The sequence below is a fragment of the Hetaerina americana genome, unplaced genomic scaffold (assembly GCF_022747635.1).
Source record: "Hetaerina americana unplaced genomic scaffold, ioHetAmer1.1.p SCAF_3, whole genome shotgun sequence".
Lineage (NCBI taxonomy): Eukaryota > Metazoa > Arthropoda > Insecta > Odonata > Calopterygidae > Hetaerina > Hetaerina americana.
The window spans coordinates 2,460,506-2,478,358 of NW_027286874.1; the positions used below are offsets into that span (position 1 = coordinate 2,460,506).

At 43.6% G+C, this 17,853-nt stretch overlaps 1 protein-coding gene across 1 annotated transcript in view; it reads right to left on the bottom strand.

The window, feature by feature from the left end:
- Nucleotides 1-17,853, bottom strand: part of LOC139691039 (uncharacterized) — a 61,183-nt gene that overhangs the window by 15,852 nt on the left and 27,478 nt on the right. The window contains exon 4 of the mRNA XM_071588759.1: nucleotides 15,887-16,632. Within this exon, the coding sequence (XP_071444860.1) occupies nucleotides 15,887-16,632 (746 nt within the window). The remainder of the gene's footprint in view (nucleotides 1-15,886; nucleotides 16,633-17,853) is intronic.

Genomic DNA, 17,853 nt, shown 5'->3' on the forward strand with positions numbered 1-17,853 from the left:
GTTCCCCTCCACCGCCACCGATGGATTCTCTCGGGCGGGGCGGGGGATGTAAGCGGAAGGTTGCAGGCGGGAGAAGGGGGGAATTGGGAAGTCGGTTGACTTGGATCGGCACAGCGGATTCCCAGGGATAGGAGAGATCTCCTCCGTCGACGACGGCGCCTTGTTAGCGGCCCGCATCACAATCCCCCTGCCACCCCGACCCCCGTCAGCACCCCTCTACCCCCGGGGGAAAATGAGCGTCTCTCCCACGAACCCACACTCTCCTCTCTCCCCCTGTCTCCGTGCTTTGGCCGCGCGTGTGAAATTTCAGCGGTAGAGCTAATATACTCCCTCTCAACTTCCTCATCTTTCAATATGCTGACTTGATTCTTTCGAGTCAAATGATATGGTTCGTACAGGAATCGTTAACTACCTAGAGAACCAATATATACTTGTACACAGTATTCTAAGTACCGATACCGAGGAATTATGGTCTGCGCACTTCTACCGACGTATCCCTTATGTTTTAGTACCTATGTAATTACAAACAGGATTCCTATCTCAGGTACTATAGAACCTAAGTTTGTAATCAGCGTTAACTTGGGAACCAATTTTTGAAAAGCCTAATATTTATCAGGATTATAGCCTTAAAATACTATTATTTTTGTCGAAACACTTACTTTAAAAGAGTTTTCGTAAGACCGACGGCAGCCAGCGGCGTATTCTAACAAAACGCTTCAACAGCAAGAAACTAAGCTCTTTACAGTGGACTCTTTATTTATCTATGAAGTAGTATTAAGGGTAGTAGTGAAGGATATTAAGTAGTAGTCACGAAGGAAGTCCCTGGGAAGCGATAGGACACGAAATGGATTACACCGGGCACAATTCTTAGAGGATAACTCAACATCTCTGAAACTAAACACGATTTATTTCAGAACAATTGCGGTGGAAATTTCTGAGCCAATATGTGAAGAACAACCCTTTCTAATGCATTACGTTTGCTACCACAAACGTTACAGGTTTGATTTAATCTGTTGTGTGACAGGTTATCGCCACTTTATGCCATATTATTCTAATGTATCTTTTAAGTTTAAATTTGGCCTTTGGGCATAAAACATTTTGATTTTTTTTAATGCTGCCATTAGGAAATTAAAAATTGACAATTAAATAAAAAAGAATGAGAATTAATTCATAGCGCTCTAAATTCATATATTTTTGTTCAAATTTCATAACTCATGTCCATTCAAACAATGGAATACTACTGCACCGAGTGATATAAATTCACTGAAGATAAACATTTATGGCGTTAGCGAAAATTAAATACAATGGACTCTCTCAAGTACCAAAATAGTCTTTAGAGTTATTTGCATGGTTTTAAATATTCCAAACTACAAAGTAATTCCCTCTAAACTAGCATAATAGAGACAACAAATTCATGCTTATGAAATGATGGTGGCGCATTCAAAGAAGATTGAAGACAGCAACCATATACCCTTTCCATTAGGAGAGTTTTTAAGAAATGTGAAGAAAATGGGTCTAGTGAGTGAAACGTTATGTCATTATTATCATGCCATATAAGTTGAATGGCTATTTATTTTTTATGAATAAGAAAAATATTGCAAACTATGAAACTGAATTTTTAAATTTAATTGTTACGTAAGGCGTTGTGGGGTTGAAGGAAATCGACCTCCGTGTCTCCTAGGACCACCATCTCCCTCCGCGTTCGTCTAATACGTAAATCCGCTCAGGAAATAAAATATTATTGCCAGTATTTCTATCTGGAGATTGGCCTACCGCTAGCGACCATTCTTTCTACTTACTACTTACCTTCTACGCATTATTGCCTTAATAAATCTATTATTTGTCCAATAAGTTTGATTTTATTTTATTTTCCGTATTCCAAGTTGCATTTTACACCTCTACTATGCTTCGACATTCATTTCATCTGTCCATTTAATTATCCTCGGCATCCGTCTTCAAACCAAGCTTCGAGGGCTGCTCTGATCCGAAGGGTAGCACACCCTTCAGGATTGCTTTTACAGAGTGCTTTCTTGAGAGAAAAGTTAACTTTTGTGACCAAGGTATCTGTCTCCACGTTTTAATTGCCATCTTACTTGAGCTATTCCCCGCTTGATATCCCAAACGTAGTCCGCTGACAACAGTGGGGGGCCACATTTTCTACCTGGGACTGGGACAGGGGTGGGGACCAAAATTTGCATTGCCATGGATTAATAGTACTTCCCCCTTCTTGCTTTCCAGTTCTGCAAGACCTGTCTTGGTATGGTGGAGGTCAATTGTATTAGTGGTTGCGGTTCATTTTTATTTCAGCCTATATCGTACACCAAAGAGTTTTAATAGAGGGTAAAATTTATACTCGTTTGGAACTACGTTTCGCCAGCATGCATATGGATTAGCACTCCTTTTCGGGGTTGTTTGAACGAATGTTTGTTTTCGTTATCCTAACCATTTAAACACCCTTCTTCCTTTCCCTTAGTCCCATCACCCATCCCGTCTGGGACTTGAACCCCCTGCCACACACATTTTAGGTGGCTCCTGCCATCCTTTGCTTTACCAATGAACTTCAACTTCGGTGAAAGGTTTCACCTCTTCTTATTCTTTGCCTCTGATCGCAGCATCTACCTGTTTCCTTTCACTTACAAAGAATAGGATATGAGTTGTATATATTTTTCCTCTGTTAAGTAATCTTAGATATACACAATTTACAAAAAAAATAAGGAAAACATAAATCTTGAATTCCTCATCCTTGTTCTGAGGGTCACTTTCGTCACAAACCGCGTCGCCAAGCTCAACTGTCAAAACGCTGAAATGCAACCGCGATTGATGCATCGGATAAGGGAATGGTCCCGGCAGCGACACGAGGGCCAGACGGGTCACCGACGCTTCGCCACGACAACACTCACCCACGGCCCTCCCCTCCCCCCGGCGTGCCGAGGGCGTCGTCACGCCTATGTCGGGGGTCCGTGCGTCCCATTATTGAATAATTCAATCACAGCACCCGCACATCACTTGTTCTTTTTACTTATTCACGGATTAGGTGCTCCACACACAAAAAAATCGTCCATCCGCCGCGGGATGGACCATAATCGATGGTCCACGCGAGGAGGCGTGCGGGCCGTTTCGAGACGGGAGCAGACCCTCCGTGGTGGGGCGCCCCACCGCGTCAACGGAAACATATGCAGCAATACTATCGGTGGGAAAAAAACTAGGAAGGGTGAATGATGTTTGTTTTCGTATCCCTTTCGAAGAGCTTGTCACTAATAGCGAAGGCGCCCAAAATTCTCCGTGACGAGGACTCCCTGTTAAGTTGAGACGAACCTTGTGGACCATTTCACGGAAAATATCATTTAAGATTCCCGTGTACGCACACACGTGTGTTGAAGCGAGTGCTTCTATGGGACCTTTATTGAATTGTCAATTACACCACAGGCGGAAGGACTGCCTACCCTACGTCAATATTTCCTCTGATTGTTTCATTCTATATTTCAACTCACAGGTGTGGCGCAGACTGAAAAACATACGAACTCATTAAAAAAAGGACGCTAATTTTTTAAATATTTTGGTGGCTCAGACCTTTTCAATAAAAGAGAGTGGTCACCTCCTTTCCCAATTTTTGTCCCCTTGCTGCAGAAATATCGTAAAAATAAGTGGTTTTTACCTTTACTGGGCGGGTGCTACAGTGTTTCACACCTTTGAAGGAAATATTTCATATATCATGTTTGTGTGCATAATTTAAAATGCGATAGGATTAGTTGTTAGTGGTTTTTAGTTCACGTTTGTTTTTCTATAAATTGTTTTGATGATATTCGATGGCGATAAGAAAAACAATCGATCTTGAAATTGATTTTCAATCAAAATTTGGTTCACACCACACTCCTTTAAAAATCACCGTTGGATCATTCTGATACTTTCCATTTTTCACGAAACATTTCGAGAGGAATTTCCAACCAAGTCCGGAGCACACGTCGATCGACCCCCTGAAGAGGGCCCTTCCTCCGAGGCGATACCATCGCGATGCGTGCTCTATCGGTCACAAAGGCGTGAGAGGGAGGGAATGGAAAGAATGATTGGGAGGGGGGGGGTCCAACCTCTCCTCCGGATGGGGGTTGCGTGGAGAGGACCAATAATCAAACAGACTCCAGCCAAAGAGAGGGTCAGAGGGAGGGGGCAGAGGGAGCATCCCTCTCCTCGCACTCTGCCACGTATCATTCACATCTCTCCCCTCACACAACCCTCCCCCTCGCAAAACTCTCTCCCTCACACAACCCTCCGAGGGAGCTCCTCTTTTTAACAACTTGAGTGTCTCTTTCCAGGAAAGGCGGGTGGGCGGGGGCACCTTGCAGCGCGCGGAATAAGAGCGCCGGGGCACTTATCTCCGCAGCCCATCTCCCCCCTTCTTCTTCCACTCTCGCTCCCCCCTTTCGCAGCAGCCCTTAAAGGGCTCACCTTCAGAGAAGGGAGGGGGGTGGGGGGGTTGAGTTGAGGGAGTGGGGGAGGGGGCGGGGTTGGCTGCCCGGCTCGGGGGAGATGTTATCTCCAGCTTGCAGCTCCTCTCCCTCCCCGCCACTCGACTCCGGTGTACCCACTCGCCACGAAACGGGGGACAATAAACGAAGCGGGCAGTGTTCTAAGGGGGGGCCATGGGTAGGTACACCCCATACACCGGTCGTCGCAATATAACTCCCCCATCCCTCGTACCCTCATTCACACCCTCTTCTCCCCCACCAGCCTACGGTCCCTCTCCGAGACAGTGCGGAGGAACCGGCCCGCGGATTATTGCATGCGGCCGTAGAGCTCTGAGATGCGCCCCGCGCGCACTAGACAGCGAAAACCCCGATTGCTAAAAGCGGCACAGGTAACCGTGCTCGCTCCAGGCTTCATGCGATCCGTCTTTATTCCTTCGTATTCGAATGATGCTATGCATCGCCGGCTGCTTTCCATGTAGCCGCTCGCAAGCAGATGTCTGCCTTCAAACCTTCATACAGATACCACTTGATATGAATGGATAGTGCAGTTCCAAATAGGCAGTGAGCTATTCGTTTGTTGTTTTAATTCTTTGAGTGCAAAAATATTATTCATTCCTACAGTTTTCTACTCAGACTTGAAAATATTTTTCTAGATAACATTTCCATTTCTAAAATTTAATACATGCAGAAAATATAAGCAAAGTGTTGGTTCATTTCCCTTCTTACAAGGAGTTGATGTTGAACCAAGCTAAAGTGATGAAGAGACAAAAGGCATTTTTTTCAAACTTAATTCCGCGTCGAAATCATTGATTGGCTTTCTCAGTTCATGAAGTCTTGCAAACAATGCAAACTGTATTAATCCGGAATGGAATATCTATTAACAGGAAGAGCTCTAAAAAAAATAATAATTTCAATTGCAATGTTGTTTCGACAGGATTCAATTTCGAAAAAAGTTGGTATTCGTTAGAATAAAGGAATAAAGTACTTTAACACCATAACAACTCAAAAACCTATTAACAAGTACATTAGTTATTCCAAATGAATGCTTTCCTGTTTTAAGCTGATATCATGACGTGAAATGAATTTCAATGAGGGTACTGCAGGGAAATTGCATCAAAAAGCGACGGGTTAAATTAATATAGGATTTGCGCAGGCCGATTCAGGAGCAAGCCTGAGGGCATCTTGTCCTTCCCGTATAATTACCACACCACCCTCTCTCTCCTCCCTTCGCGGGGATGCCTCTACAGCAGTTATTTTCACGCCGGACCTTTGCAATCCTGGCGTTTTTCCCACATCCTAAAATTGTTTGTAACGGTACATTCTTCCATTGTTACACCACTTCATGCTTATTTTTTCTGCTTTCTAGTTTTTTCATATCAATATTTTTGAATGGTACATATGCGAGTTTTTTAAATGAGTCGAGCGTATACATAATTAGCTCAATCTCATAATAAACCTGGCTGTTATTCGCCTGCCTTTAACACACAATCTCTACGCCCACATGCCTGACTCATTCTCTGCCGACCCCCTCCACTTCCCCTGCCCTTTCAATGCTCCTTGGCGTATTCGGCCAATTTTCACAGTCTGAAGGTTATTTCATGCAATTAAGGTTAGCATTTGTGGTGGCTACGCAAATGCGAAAGTGAAGTGAGTGAAAAACAAGTAAGGTAATTTTGATATTGACCGCCAGGATGTTTTCTTTAGAATGCCGCCAGGAGTATCAAAACAAACAAACCGGATGAAAGAGTTGATCCTGTCTAATCTACATCATTCAATCTATATCTCTGTCATATCCTGGGCGTCGACGTGGAGACGTGTCGCATGAGTGTTTGGGCACAGGCTTCCATTATGTTGCCAATGGGTTCTCTGCAGGGATGGCATATCGCAGCTAGATATTTTGATCTCAATTGTTTGGGTTACACGTTACACGTTGGGACTCTTTCCTCCCCCGCCGGGGGAGGAAAGAGTCCCAACTCTCTCCTTGATAGGGTGCATTTATATTATTTTCCCCGGATGTTCTGACTTGCCGACGTAGTTTTGGGCACTAATTATTCCCTCGAAGTCATGAGTGAGCTCAAGTGTTGCATACGTTTGAGTAATTCCCTCTATCACGCCTACTGCATCTAAACTACCGATAAAGAAAATGAATACTCGATTCAATACTTAAAAGGGTTGCCTTTACGAATTCTCCCGGGTGAAAAATATATTCGGGGAATATGTGGATTAACAATTATGCCGTATTACTATATATTGGAAGAGTATCGGGGAAATGTGATGAGAAGGTTGAAGAGTAATGTTATACCTGTAGTTCGCTATTTAGGCCTCATTTACAGGGTTCGTCCGGAAAATAAGTGCACTGACTCCTGGGCTGGGCGCGCCGCTCCAGGCGCGCCCAGCACCGCTCTGACGGGCTGCGATTGGAGGGGGGGTATGTTGGCAAGCGACGCTGAAAAAGGCAGTTGGCTCTGAGCTGTGGTGTAGTGAGGAGCTCTGTTAACGCGAACCTCCACGCTCGACCCACGTCACGGAACGCGATGCCGAAGTTTTTGGAGCAGCGTTATTCCATCAAATTTGCGGTAAAGCTTGGGAAATCGTCTACCGAAACTGTCGGTATGATTAACCAGGCTTACGGGGAGTCAGCCATGTCCAGAAACATGATCTTAAGGTGGCACAAGATGTTCGTGGAGGGCAGAGAAGAGGTCGACGACGAGTCTTCGAGAGGTTCCCGATGATGCCTTCGCGGGAGCGTTCCAGGAATGGGAACGCCGCTGGAACAAGTGTATCGACTCACAAGGGTCCTATTTTGAGGAATATTAGCTTAAGATATGTAAAAGTGCAATAAATTTTTTTTCCTGAGCTCAGTACACTTATTTTCCGGACGAACCCTGTAAAATATGTTGCTAGTACATAGAGGGGATCCTCAGGAAGTTTAATTGATTGCCTAATTAGATACAGTGCAGCATAAAGGAGATAGATTTGTAACTTTCTGATGCATTTTTAGGTTGATGTCCAATATATATGCGGTAATAATTTCATTGCTTTGGCAGCAGTATTGCGTCAGCAGCTGTTGTCAGTTGAAACGTGTTTAGTTCGCCAGCGACAATGATGGTAAAAAACCGTGGCATTGCAATGAAACTTTGCCCTCGCGTAAATAGATCGTCATTCAAAGCATATATGAATAAAAAAAGTAGTCAAAAAAACCAATTAGGGCATGGTTTATATAGGCATACATACTTTCAAGCGATTTTTGAACTTGAGCAAATATATAAAAATATGCAGGCAATAACTCATTGTTTTACATTTATGGCAGACGTCATAACCCCTCCCGCCACACACCCTTTAGATAACTGGCGAGGTATTTAGAAAATGCGGATAAAACATGAACACTGCTTCAGCCTAAATGAAAGAGTATTCTATAATAGCATTAAAAACATTTTCCAAAAATTATGAATTTCATTCGTTGCCACTCAAGTTAATAATTGACACAATTGCTCAATAGACATGTTGGTACCCACTGGGTTCGGAGGTCACTCACCCCAAAAGAGTAGATACATTCGCAAGCAGGATTGTTCGCAGAAGCTGATGTTACAGGAAAAATGGGAATTTCTTTCGACTGCAGACGAAACTTCGCTACATCATTCTGATCCTGAGAGAAAACAGTAAAACTCTACGCAAATCTTCGGCATCACCAACGCCAAAAGAAAAGCCGAAGTAGTGGCTTCTCCTGAGAAATTTATGGTTTTATAATGTTTCAATAATGAGGGGATGGTGTGCCAGAATGTGGCACCAGCACACACTTAATAATAATGGAGCATACCACAGGGATACATTGAAAATTCTCAAAACTCTGAAGCATCATTCTCAAATAGTAACATGGCCAACAGGCTGGATGCTGTACCTGCTGGATAATACGCGGCTGCTAATCGCAAATGATTTTGATGATATCTTGCGGAGATAAATGCAAATAGAGTTCCTCATCCTCCCTGTAGTTCATGCCTGTGTATATCCTCCCCATGCGTCATTTCCTTCCATTCCTAAAAGGGGAGAAACACCGCGGTAAGGGTTTTTTACCATCAGGAGCAGTGGAAACGGTGGCTGAGGGCATATTAAAATGTGATTTCCAGCATGTTTTCAAAGACTGGAGAAAGGTTGGACCAGTATACCGCACCAATTGGGAATAACCCTGAGAAGGGCAAACAATTGGAGGATGTGCACAGATATGTTTTAAAAAAAAATATGAGCATACAATTTTAAACAGTCCTTGCACGTGAATGGCTTGCTCCGAGTTACCTAATTCATTAAAATTGTACATTAATTAGGTCATGTCCATTTTACGTATATATAGATTGGCGTTTTGATCCATTAGCTTTCTTTTGCTTTCATAACCATTGCATTACTGTAAAATCGTAAACATTTATTTTTAACTCCCATTTCTTATGTCAACCCGCGATATTTTCTAAACTCGGTGACAGAAACGCTGGAACATTATATACTTCCGATAATTGAGCTACATCTTGTAAAATATGATTGTATCTTTGAATACATTCTAAATTTCTACATTTAATTAACATGCTCCAAGAAAGACAAACACTGAAAAATTAGGCAAAATCACACGAGGTAAAATATTTTTAACGTACAATGTCATGCACGTTTCCTCCAAGAATAAGTGCTCATTCAGCTTCATCAACATCGCTGTTTTAACTGCATTCTATCAGCCATCGATTTGTGAAAGTATGTATAAAAGAATTGACAGAATATGGTAAAAACGTCTAATGCACATAACCGTGCAGAAAACAAGTGACCTTGGTCATTTTAGATTTCAAGCGAAATTCAGATCCTCGGTGAGCACGATACCAGCCCTAGGTTTGTTTACTGGACTTCAGGAGGTAACGCTCGTGGTTCAAAAATTATCTCAAAGCGAGGCGGATCCATTAAAGGAAATTCCAAGTTCGGACTCATTTTCACGCACGAGGTTTAAAGTTCAAATTAACGGCAGCTGTGTATTCAATAACCCCAAGATCTTCAGTAACTTCATTCGGATGCCATAGCGCCTCTGGCCTGAATGCCAGAACCAAAATGTCAAAACCCGATTGGAAACATTAAGCACAATCAGAGAATCAGCATTGATATTTGGCGCATTACCAAGTTTGCTTCTCCATAATTGAAGACTTCAGTGATGGAGAACAAGACTTAGTGATTGAAACGATCTCGGCCAACAGGAGCTCAAAAACATCCTACTTCGCAGCCATACACCGTGGATTTTACAATGATTACGTTATTGCAATGTCTTTCAGCGACGCAACGACAACTATGCCGCGAAATCAGTACTCCTGTACCCTTCCCTCTCAAATGCCCCCTCTCATTTCCTTCCTTGATGTATTTAACCCTAATTATTTGAATTTCTTTATTCCAGCGACAGAAGACTTAGTGAGTAGTACTGATACCACATCGAATCTTGAAAAACCTGAATAACATATCGCCTCATCTATCTATCAAAATAATGCATCGATTCTCTAAGCCTCCAAGATTCGGGGCGACATCCCTTAGAATATTCAGGAAACACAATGGAATTATAAGCGGCAACGCGTTGCACAGACTTTAATGAATCCCTTAAATACCTCCAAATTACAAAAATCTCGAACAAAATAGGTTTTTACTCAAATTCGGTTAGCTTTTGAGATTGTCAGTCTGCAGAACACTCGCCTGTGCCAAAGAGTGTGCCGTTGAAGTTTTATTTATCGTTTGGCCGAACGAAGACAAGATATTGAAAAATATAAGGAGATACGTTCATTTCTTATAGTTTGAAGAAAACAATGTCACAATAATTGATAAAAGAGGCATATCTTAAAAATGCCCTAAAATATAGACCTTTCAATCCCAGTATATTATTATATCGTTGCGGGTAGATATTTCCAGGTACTTTTCCACACATGGCATGGAATTCGCACAATAAGGACAGGGCAATCAGCTACCCCCGTGGCTAGGCAAGCACACTTCTTGGGCTTGGCTGGTGTTTAACGGGGGCATCACCCAAAATTTGAACCTTGGAATCTCCAACCAGAAGCCGAATGCTCCATATATCTCTTGACTACCAAGCCGAAGCTTTCGAGTTGCCATTTTAGGTCAGTAATTATTCACATGGATAGCAATGTTATGCACCTTGAAAGACGTTACTTTCACCAAAAAACATCATTGTGCTCATAGGCATCATTTATGCGTATTAATCGTTCAATACACGCACCATTTTGCACTCTTGCCTTGTGCTCTTGCCCTCCTTACGCTTTTCCACGAAACGAATGAATTGTCTCGTAGCACTTTTGAAAAAAATTAAAGAGACTCTTTTAAATGTCCCTCCAGGCTATCACATAACGTATTGTTTAACGATAATACACAACGCTATTTGGTCACGCGGCTTTTGCGCCTGAATCCAATGGATATATCAACTTGCAGAATGGATTGACTTGAGGTGACCCTCAAAGATCGTCAACGCCGCAGCCCAAACCAGGATGAGAAGCTTTTTACGTGGATATTATAACTTTCGGCTTACAATCGCATTTGATGATGGGACATCCTTTCATATTACATAAATAGTACAGAATGAATTCAGAAATCTGCTCTATAAAAAGATCTCTGTGTCTCCGGGACAACAAGAAAAGAAAAGGAGCATCAGGCGTGAGAACACGATGAAATAGGAGTGAAATCTTAAGACAGCGATTAGTCTTCGATACAAGCAGAGATTTTAAATGAGAAAACCCAGATATATGACTACATCTAATTTCACACTTTATCTCACCACTTTCAAGTTTTTATCGTAAAAATTCAGAAATGCCCTACCTTTGAAGCAATTCACAAAGAGTGGAAGAACAGGAAATTGCCTTAGAGTACAATAATTTTCTTTTCTCGTTTGAATACGAGGGAAAATAGTTTCACAAGTGAATCATGCACTGTAACCTTGTCAAAAAAATTAAAATATTCCGTTCCTCTCCTGAAATAGTTTAATAAGTGCATTCAAACACCAAGTTTGAGTCAATTTTATCAAGTCATTACGTATGGTCACAATGAAATGTGATTACTTAAGTGTTTTTCAGCGATTTCGTGACATCAATATCCTTAGCGTTTTTCTATTACTCTTTTAGTGACTGGCAGTTTATCCAAGTCAAGAGAATCCTGGTAGAGATCATAAGATGGCAATTGGGTGGCGCTTTACGACTAACCTTGCCGGTATTGTCATATTCTGCCATATATGTTTGAAATCGTAGGCATAAAGCCACCAATAAAATCCAGGTAAGTGTTGGCTCTAAAAGTTTTGAGCAAACAGAGAGAGTCGAAAACCCTCCAACAGCATTTAGCGGACGCATCTGCAATATAAAGTTGGTTTAACGTCCTTTGGGAGAGAGAGAGAGCGCGTCGCCGCGGTGAGGATCCAGCCGTAACATCCCGATCTCCTATCCCATTGCCGCCACTATAGAGCGGCATAAAATGGCCAACTGCCCACCTACACGCCACCCGCCGCCAACCACCACCCAACCCCCTCCTCACCGCCCCGGCCCCTTCATCCCGCACCTCCCATCTCACCCTCCGCCGAGGAACACCCCCTACTGGAGGAGTGACGGGGGTGAGGGGGAAGCGGATTGAAGGGGCAAGAGGAGAGAGAGGGTGGAACGGCCTCCCTTGCCGCAAAGCGGGCGATGATTCGAGAGTGAGATTGGGCTTTCCTTTGTCGCCACCCGCTCATTACTCCCTCCCCCCATCCACCCTCTCCGGTCTTCCGACCCCCGCCTTCTTCCCACCAGTGCCCCCTCTAGCCGCCGCCCTCTCTCCACTACCTTTGGACATCCCATGACGATGCCGCCGTGAGCCGAACGCTAAGTCGCCGAGTGAATGCGAACAATGGGGAGTGTTAGCCACCGCCGCGACAGGGAGAGGGGGGTGGGCGGGCTGGGGCAGCCTACCCCCCTGGCGTCCGAGAGGGGAAGCGATTTATCCCCCGGCCCTCCTCTTCACCCATTTCGATAACTACCGTACAGATACTGGACAGCCCGAAATGTGCAGATTCAATTCCAGAACGCCGAAGGCCTTCTGGTCGAAGACTGTGACTTGGACTTCCCAAGCCCTCAAGTTCCACACACCATCCTTTAATATCTCGTGGTGTGCCCCCCCCCCCTTTACTAAAAACATATGGCAGGATCAACAGTCTAGTTTTATGGGGAAGTGATGTTAGAACGCCATACGGTGCATGAAATTCGGGCACCGAACAGCAAGAGGGGGCTGGTGCCTTTCTCATGTGCGGTGGCCAAGAAAGGCTTAGCACGGAGAAATCAAACACCTTGGGTGAAGCAATAACCGGAAATCAAACCGGCGACTAATGTTGCACCAACTGTGCAGCCACAGTCCGTGTGATACTAAGAATATGTAAAAACATTTGACACCTATTTTGGAGAGCCTATCCCTATTTCTTCGGTAAAAACCAAACTGGACTTCAGTAAATCATCAATATTCCGGGAATTCACATGTTAATCATACAAAGTTGACGAAAAAATTTCGCTGGGCACGTTTGAAAAAATGTCAACATGGAGGAATTTTTTACGGAGAATTAGTTTCCATCATGCGTGGCATAATTGATGAGTCCGTCAAGGAGCGAATTAGGGAGACGAGTGCGCCTATTACTCTGCCCAAGACATGCTCAGTGAACTCCACTATGGCCTCGAACAATTACCGACCGAACTACCAATCGTGAATCAATCATTACCCCCCTCCTTTCCTCCTCTCAAGAAGATAAAATCCTAATTATCCATTATTTGTCTTGTTGACGGAAGTAAGTACTTCGGAGGTCTAAACTCTGTGTGTGCGTGTATATATGCATATATAATTATATATATATATATATATATATATATATATATATATATATATATATATATAATATGTATACATATATATGTATATATATATATATATGTGTTTATATATGTGTAAAAAAATATGCATATATATATATATACACACAAACATCGATAAAGATTTTTAAAACACAGAAACACACATATATATGTACACACACACACACACACACACACACACACACACATATATATATATATATATATCGAGGTTTTTGTAGGGATTCATAGTTCAAAGGGATGAACAATTAAGTCGTACTATTTATCTTCTCCTCTCCACTGAGCTCTCCCCTCCCCACCTACAGGTTCCAGCCACCGCCGTCCCGCACTCAGCCCTCGATGACTCGTTGCTTTCGTGTGACGACAAAATGATGAGGCGACCGTGAGGGCCACTGCAGGCAGAGAGGTACACCGCGTAAATCCCTCTCCCCTCCCTCTCTACTACACCCACCCATTCCTCCCGTCCTCGATCACGAAGCGGAGAAGGAGTTTGCCGACGAGGATGAGGGAACGCTGCCGCTACCCCCTCAGGGGGGGACAACATACAAGGGCGGTGACCAGCCTCTTCAACCATAATCGACAATAATAGTTGTTGATTGATGTTTCTTAGGCTTATTTATGATAACTGGATTGGAAAGTGAATCAGTGGTGCGGTTCAGAGAGCTCGTCTTTGATATCGCTATGAATTGCAGCCTTTAAGGATGTGGCCATGGAAAACAATGGATTAGATTTTGTTAGGATTTGAAGATTAATATGTAAATGGGGTCGTAGATCGTGCTTGGGTCCACAAATATTAAATAGCTAGAGAGATTGGGAGCTAAGGTAAATGAAGTCGACCTAGGAAGTAGGAATCGCTAAAATCCCTTCAAAATTAAAAAAATAATAACGGAAAAAATGGTAGGGAAGAATGTCTAAAAAATATATGCAGTATTAAAAAAGGAAATGCGGGAAAGAAGGTATTTCCTTTCAACCAATTTCCCTTGGTAATTGTCACGCTTAAGTAGAAGTTTTCTTGTAAAGCATCTAAAGCAACCATAATGGACTCGTTTCTAAACGCTTCCACTATACTATATTACCTTTGAGCTGCGTTTTTCTCTACTGAGTTTTCACTATGCGCAACATCTGAAAAGGTCAAAACATACTGAGTCCTGTTTTGAGGTGGTTCTTCAAATTTCCAGGAATGAACCAGCCGGTGCCGGAATATTTCCCCAAACAAAACTTCCAACGTCTTCAAGGAACTTTCTTGACAAGTTTCAGAGTTTACGTGAATATTCCGATGTCAAACATATTTATTTTTAACAACTTCACACTTTCCCTCCTGGCACTTTGTAGTTTCTCTCCACTCTCTCACCATTTCCTTATGCCCTATCTTGGTAAAACCACGCAAAAAATGGCGAAAGGAAGCCCGGAAGTCCTCGGACCTCTCCAAAGGATTCTACGAAGTGAATGAAACCGAAACACAGTCATCCAGGTTTGGTGCTTGGATCATTTTTTCAAGTTTTACACAGCAAAGTGGTGACACAACCATCACAGAACAGGGTCGTACCCCGAGGAATCGTATTTAACGAAGTGAACAAAATATTATGGAAATCCGTGGAACTTCCATTGAAATAATTCTTATTTGATCGTTTAATCCCGCTACAAAAATAAACTTGGCGTTCTCAGCGCACGATTACATGCCGCTATGTTTTTGCGCTTGAGAGAAAATCCATGAATTCAGGCCCTTGGAGTCCTTCACGTGGCATCAAGTAGGCCGGAGTTCAATTTTGTTCAGCAAATTTTCTTTTGCTTTAATGTCAAACATTTTACTTAAGGGAATATTTCAAAGTATAAAAGTTCACATAAATATATTGAGTAAAACAAATAATTAAATGAACAAATTACTAGACACCAACGTTCAATTAGTTCAGAACAAAATATTGAATCGTTTTAACCACCAGGCCAGCAATCCTAGTCATTATTTCCTAAACCAACCTTGACATGAGCATGGGGCTATGGACATTAGTCGCTAGCCGTTGATAATTTAACTTTGAGTAATGGGAATGTTCGTCAAAAAACAAGAAGGCGTCACCATAAAGTTTTTCTATCGTAGTAGCAGGGGGAAACAGTTTATTTCTCTTATTCAATATGAACAGTCTAATTCGAGCGGGTCCCCACGTTGCCAGGCACTGTTAGCCATATATTTCCCTGCAAGTGTTGATCTGGCAGCAATTATCGTCCTCCAACTCCTGGAAGCCTTTGGAGATCCCCAATTTCGTTTCTCATTTATTCTTAGATTCGAGTAAATGAATGAATGCCACTAATGAATGACAACCATTTTTACTTGACTCAAAAAAATGTTTCCTTTTTCCCAGGTGGCCCGGATGAACCCAACGGTCTAGTTTATTCAAATGCGCAGTCGTACTTCTTTTCTTCTCCGAACAATACACTACGACACCTTCCAGCGCGGAACTTACCCGGATTCTGACCTTACCGGTTGGGCAGGAGGGCGTGCAACTCAGAAGGAAGGAGCGCAGTACTCACCCAAGTTGGCCGTCATCGACTCCAGATCAGTCTTGGGCTTCCGCTTCCTCGGCCGGCCCTTCTGCCTGCTGACCGCACCCCCGTTGAACAGCTGCACCTCCGTGGGCGGCGGCGGTGGGACCCCTGAATCCCCCGGGTGGTGGTGCGGGTGCATGGGCGGAGGGGGACCGGGCGGGGGGATAACGGCGGGGACCATCGGGGGGGGCGGGGTGGACCCCCGGAACCGGAGGCGCCCATCCGGGCAGGGCCGGCCGGCGGCGGCGAAGTCCGCGGACTCCGGGGGCGTGGGGGAGGGATGGTGGTGATGGAGGTGCGGGGCGGCGTGGTGGTGGTGGTGGTGGGCGGGGGCGGCGGCCGCCGCGACGCCCCCGGTGGGACTGCTACCCCCGGGGGGCAGGATGGAGGGGGCGGAAGATGGCGGAGGGGGGGGAGGCGGGGGCGGCGGACCCTCCGACGGAGCGGGCCCCCCGTCGTCCGGCGAACCGTCCCCCCCGGGAGGCCGCCTGTTCGCCCCGGCGTGGTGCAGCAGGAGGTGGTGGTGCTCGTGCGGCGCGGTGGAGGCGAAGTGAAGCCGGCAGAAGACGGAGGAGTGGCGCATGGCGAAGTGGTCGCCCTTGGAGAGCGCCGTGCCGCAGGCGAAGCACGTGAAGCAGCGCAGGTGGAAGACTAGGTCGCGGGCGCGCATTACCAGCTCGGACGCCGTGATGGTGTCGTGGCAGCGCGCGCACCGCTTCACTCCGAACAACCTGCAGAAAGCACCAACAAGTACCACGTTGAAATCGCACCAAAATAGACGAGGAAGTCAATTTGATATATTTGAAAAATTCCAGTGAGACAAAAGCAGAGGCTACGTACAAATAATTGAATGCCTACGTTCTTGCAATGACTGAATGGGCTTTTAAAGTATTTTTTTGCATGAAAAAATGTGGGAAATATTTTTAGTCCACAGAAATAAGTATTCAAAGTAATCGAGCCAATTTGGTAAACATATAACTTATGATATACAAACATATTTAATATAGTATTCAATAATATTTTAACTTGCGGCTGAAGATATGGTATAATGTAATTTTTTTACGTTTAATGTTCCAAGCAATCAAACCTACTAAATTTTAGTGCAAAAATATCTACAATTTAAGGGGTGGAAGAACAATGAATGCTAACCATGTGGCATGTGGCGAGTAAGAATATTCATGGATTTTTACCAAAGGTATCATTGTATAAATATGAGCTTTGCCTTCGTGCGGCCCTAGCTAAATCGGAGCTCATATTCTGCCAGAAATCTGTCCTCGGACCTTCCAGAGAATTCGGATGCTCTCTAGAAAAACAATTTCACTCCTCTCTGTGGCATTCGAAATTTGAATACCCTAGGGATCGGTATGAGATTATCTATGACTAATTTCACTATTCGGGAAAATTATTACTCCACTTGACTAAACGCTTGTTTTGGTTGCTCGTTGATATCTACTGTTGAAATATAAGGCGTACTTGAGATTGATTCTGCTCTGGTATATGAGTCATCTGGACACCACGTACGGCTGCTTCTTACGCTAAAGAAATTTGTGAAAAAAAGCAGAGACGAAACTTGCAAATATTGCCATCTTGAGACCCACAACCTGTAATATCATGCATTTATATAACAATTGGCTTCATTTAGGTATTCAGTAATGCATTCATAAGTACGGTATAGCTATCGTATCTTTCAGGTGGATAAAGAGTAACATTATCATCTAAACTATAGAAAACAATTGATTATAAAAAGAACTTTCACTATGAAAGAGAATACAAAATACGTGTAGCAAGGATACATTATAAGAGGCAAAAAATTATATGCATACTTCAGCGCTCTAGGAACTGTGGTAAATATTAATGGAATAGAAAACATAAAATGGCTGCTCAAAACCAACAATTTGCTTATTTTTGACTAATAATTATTATTGAACTTAAAATTAAACCACTTGGCTCTT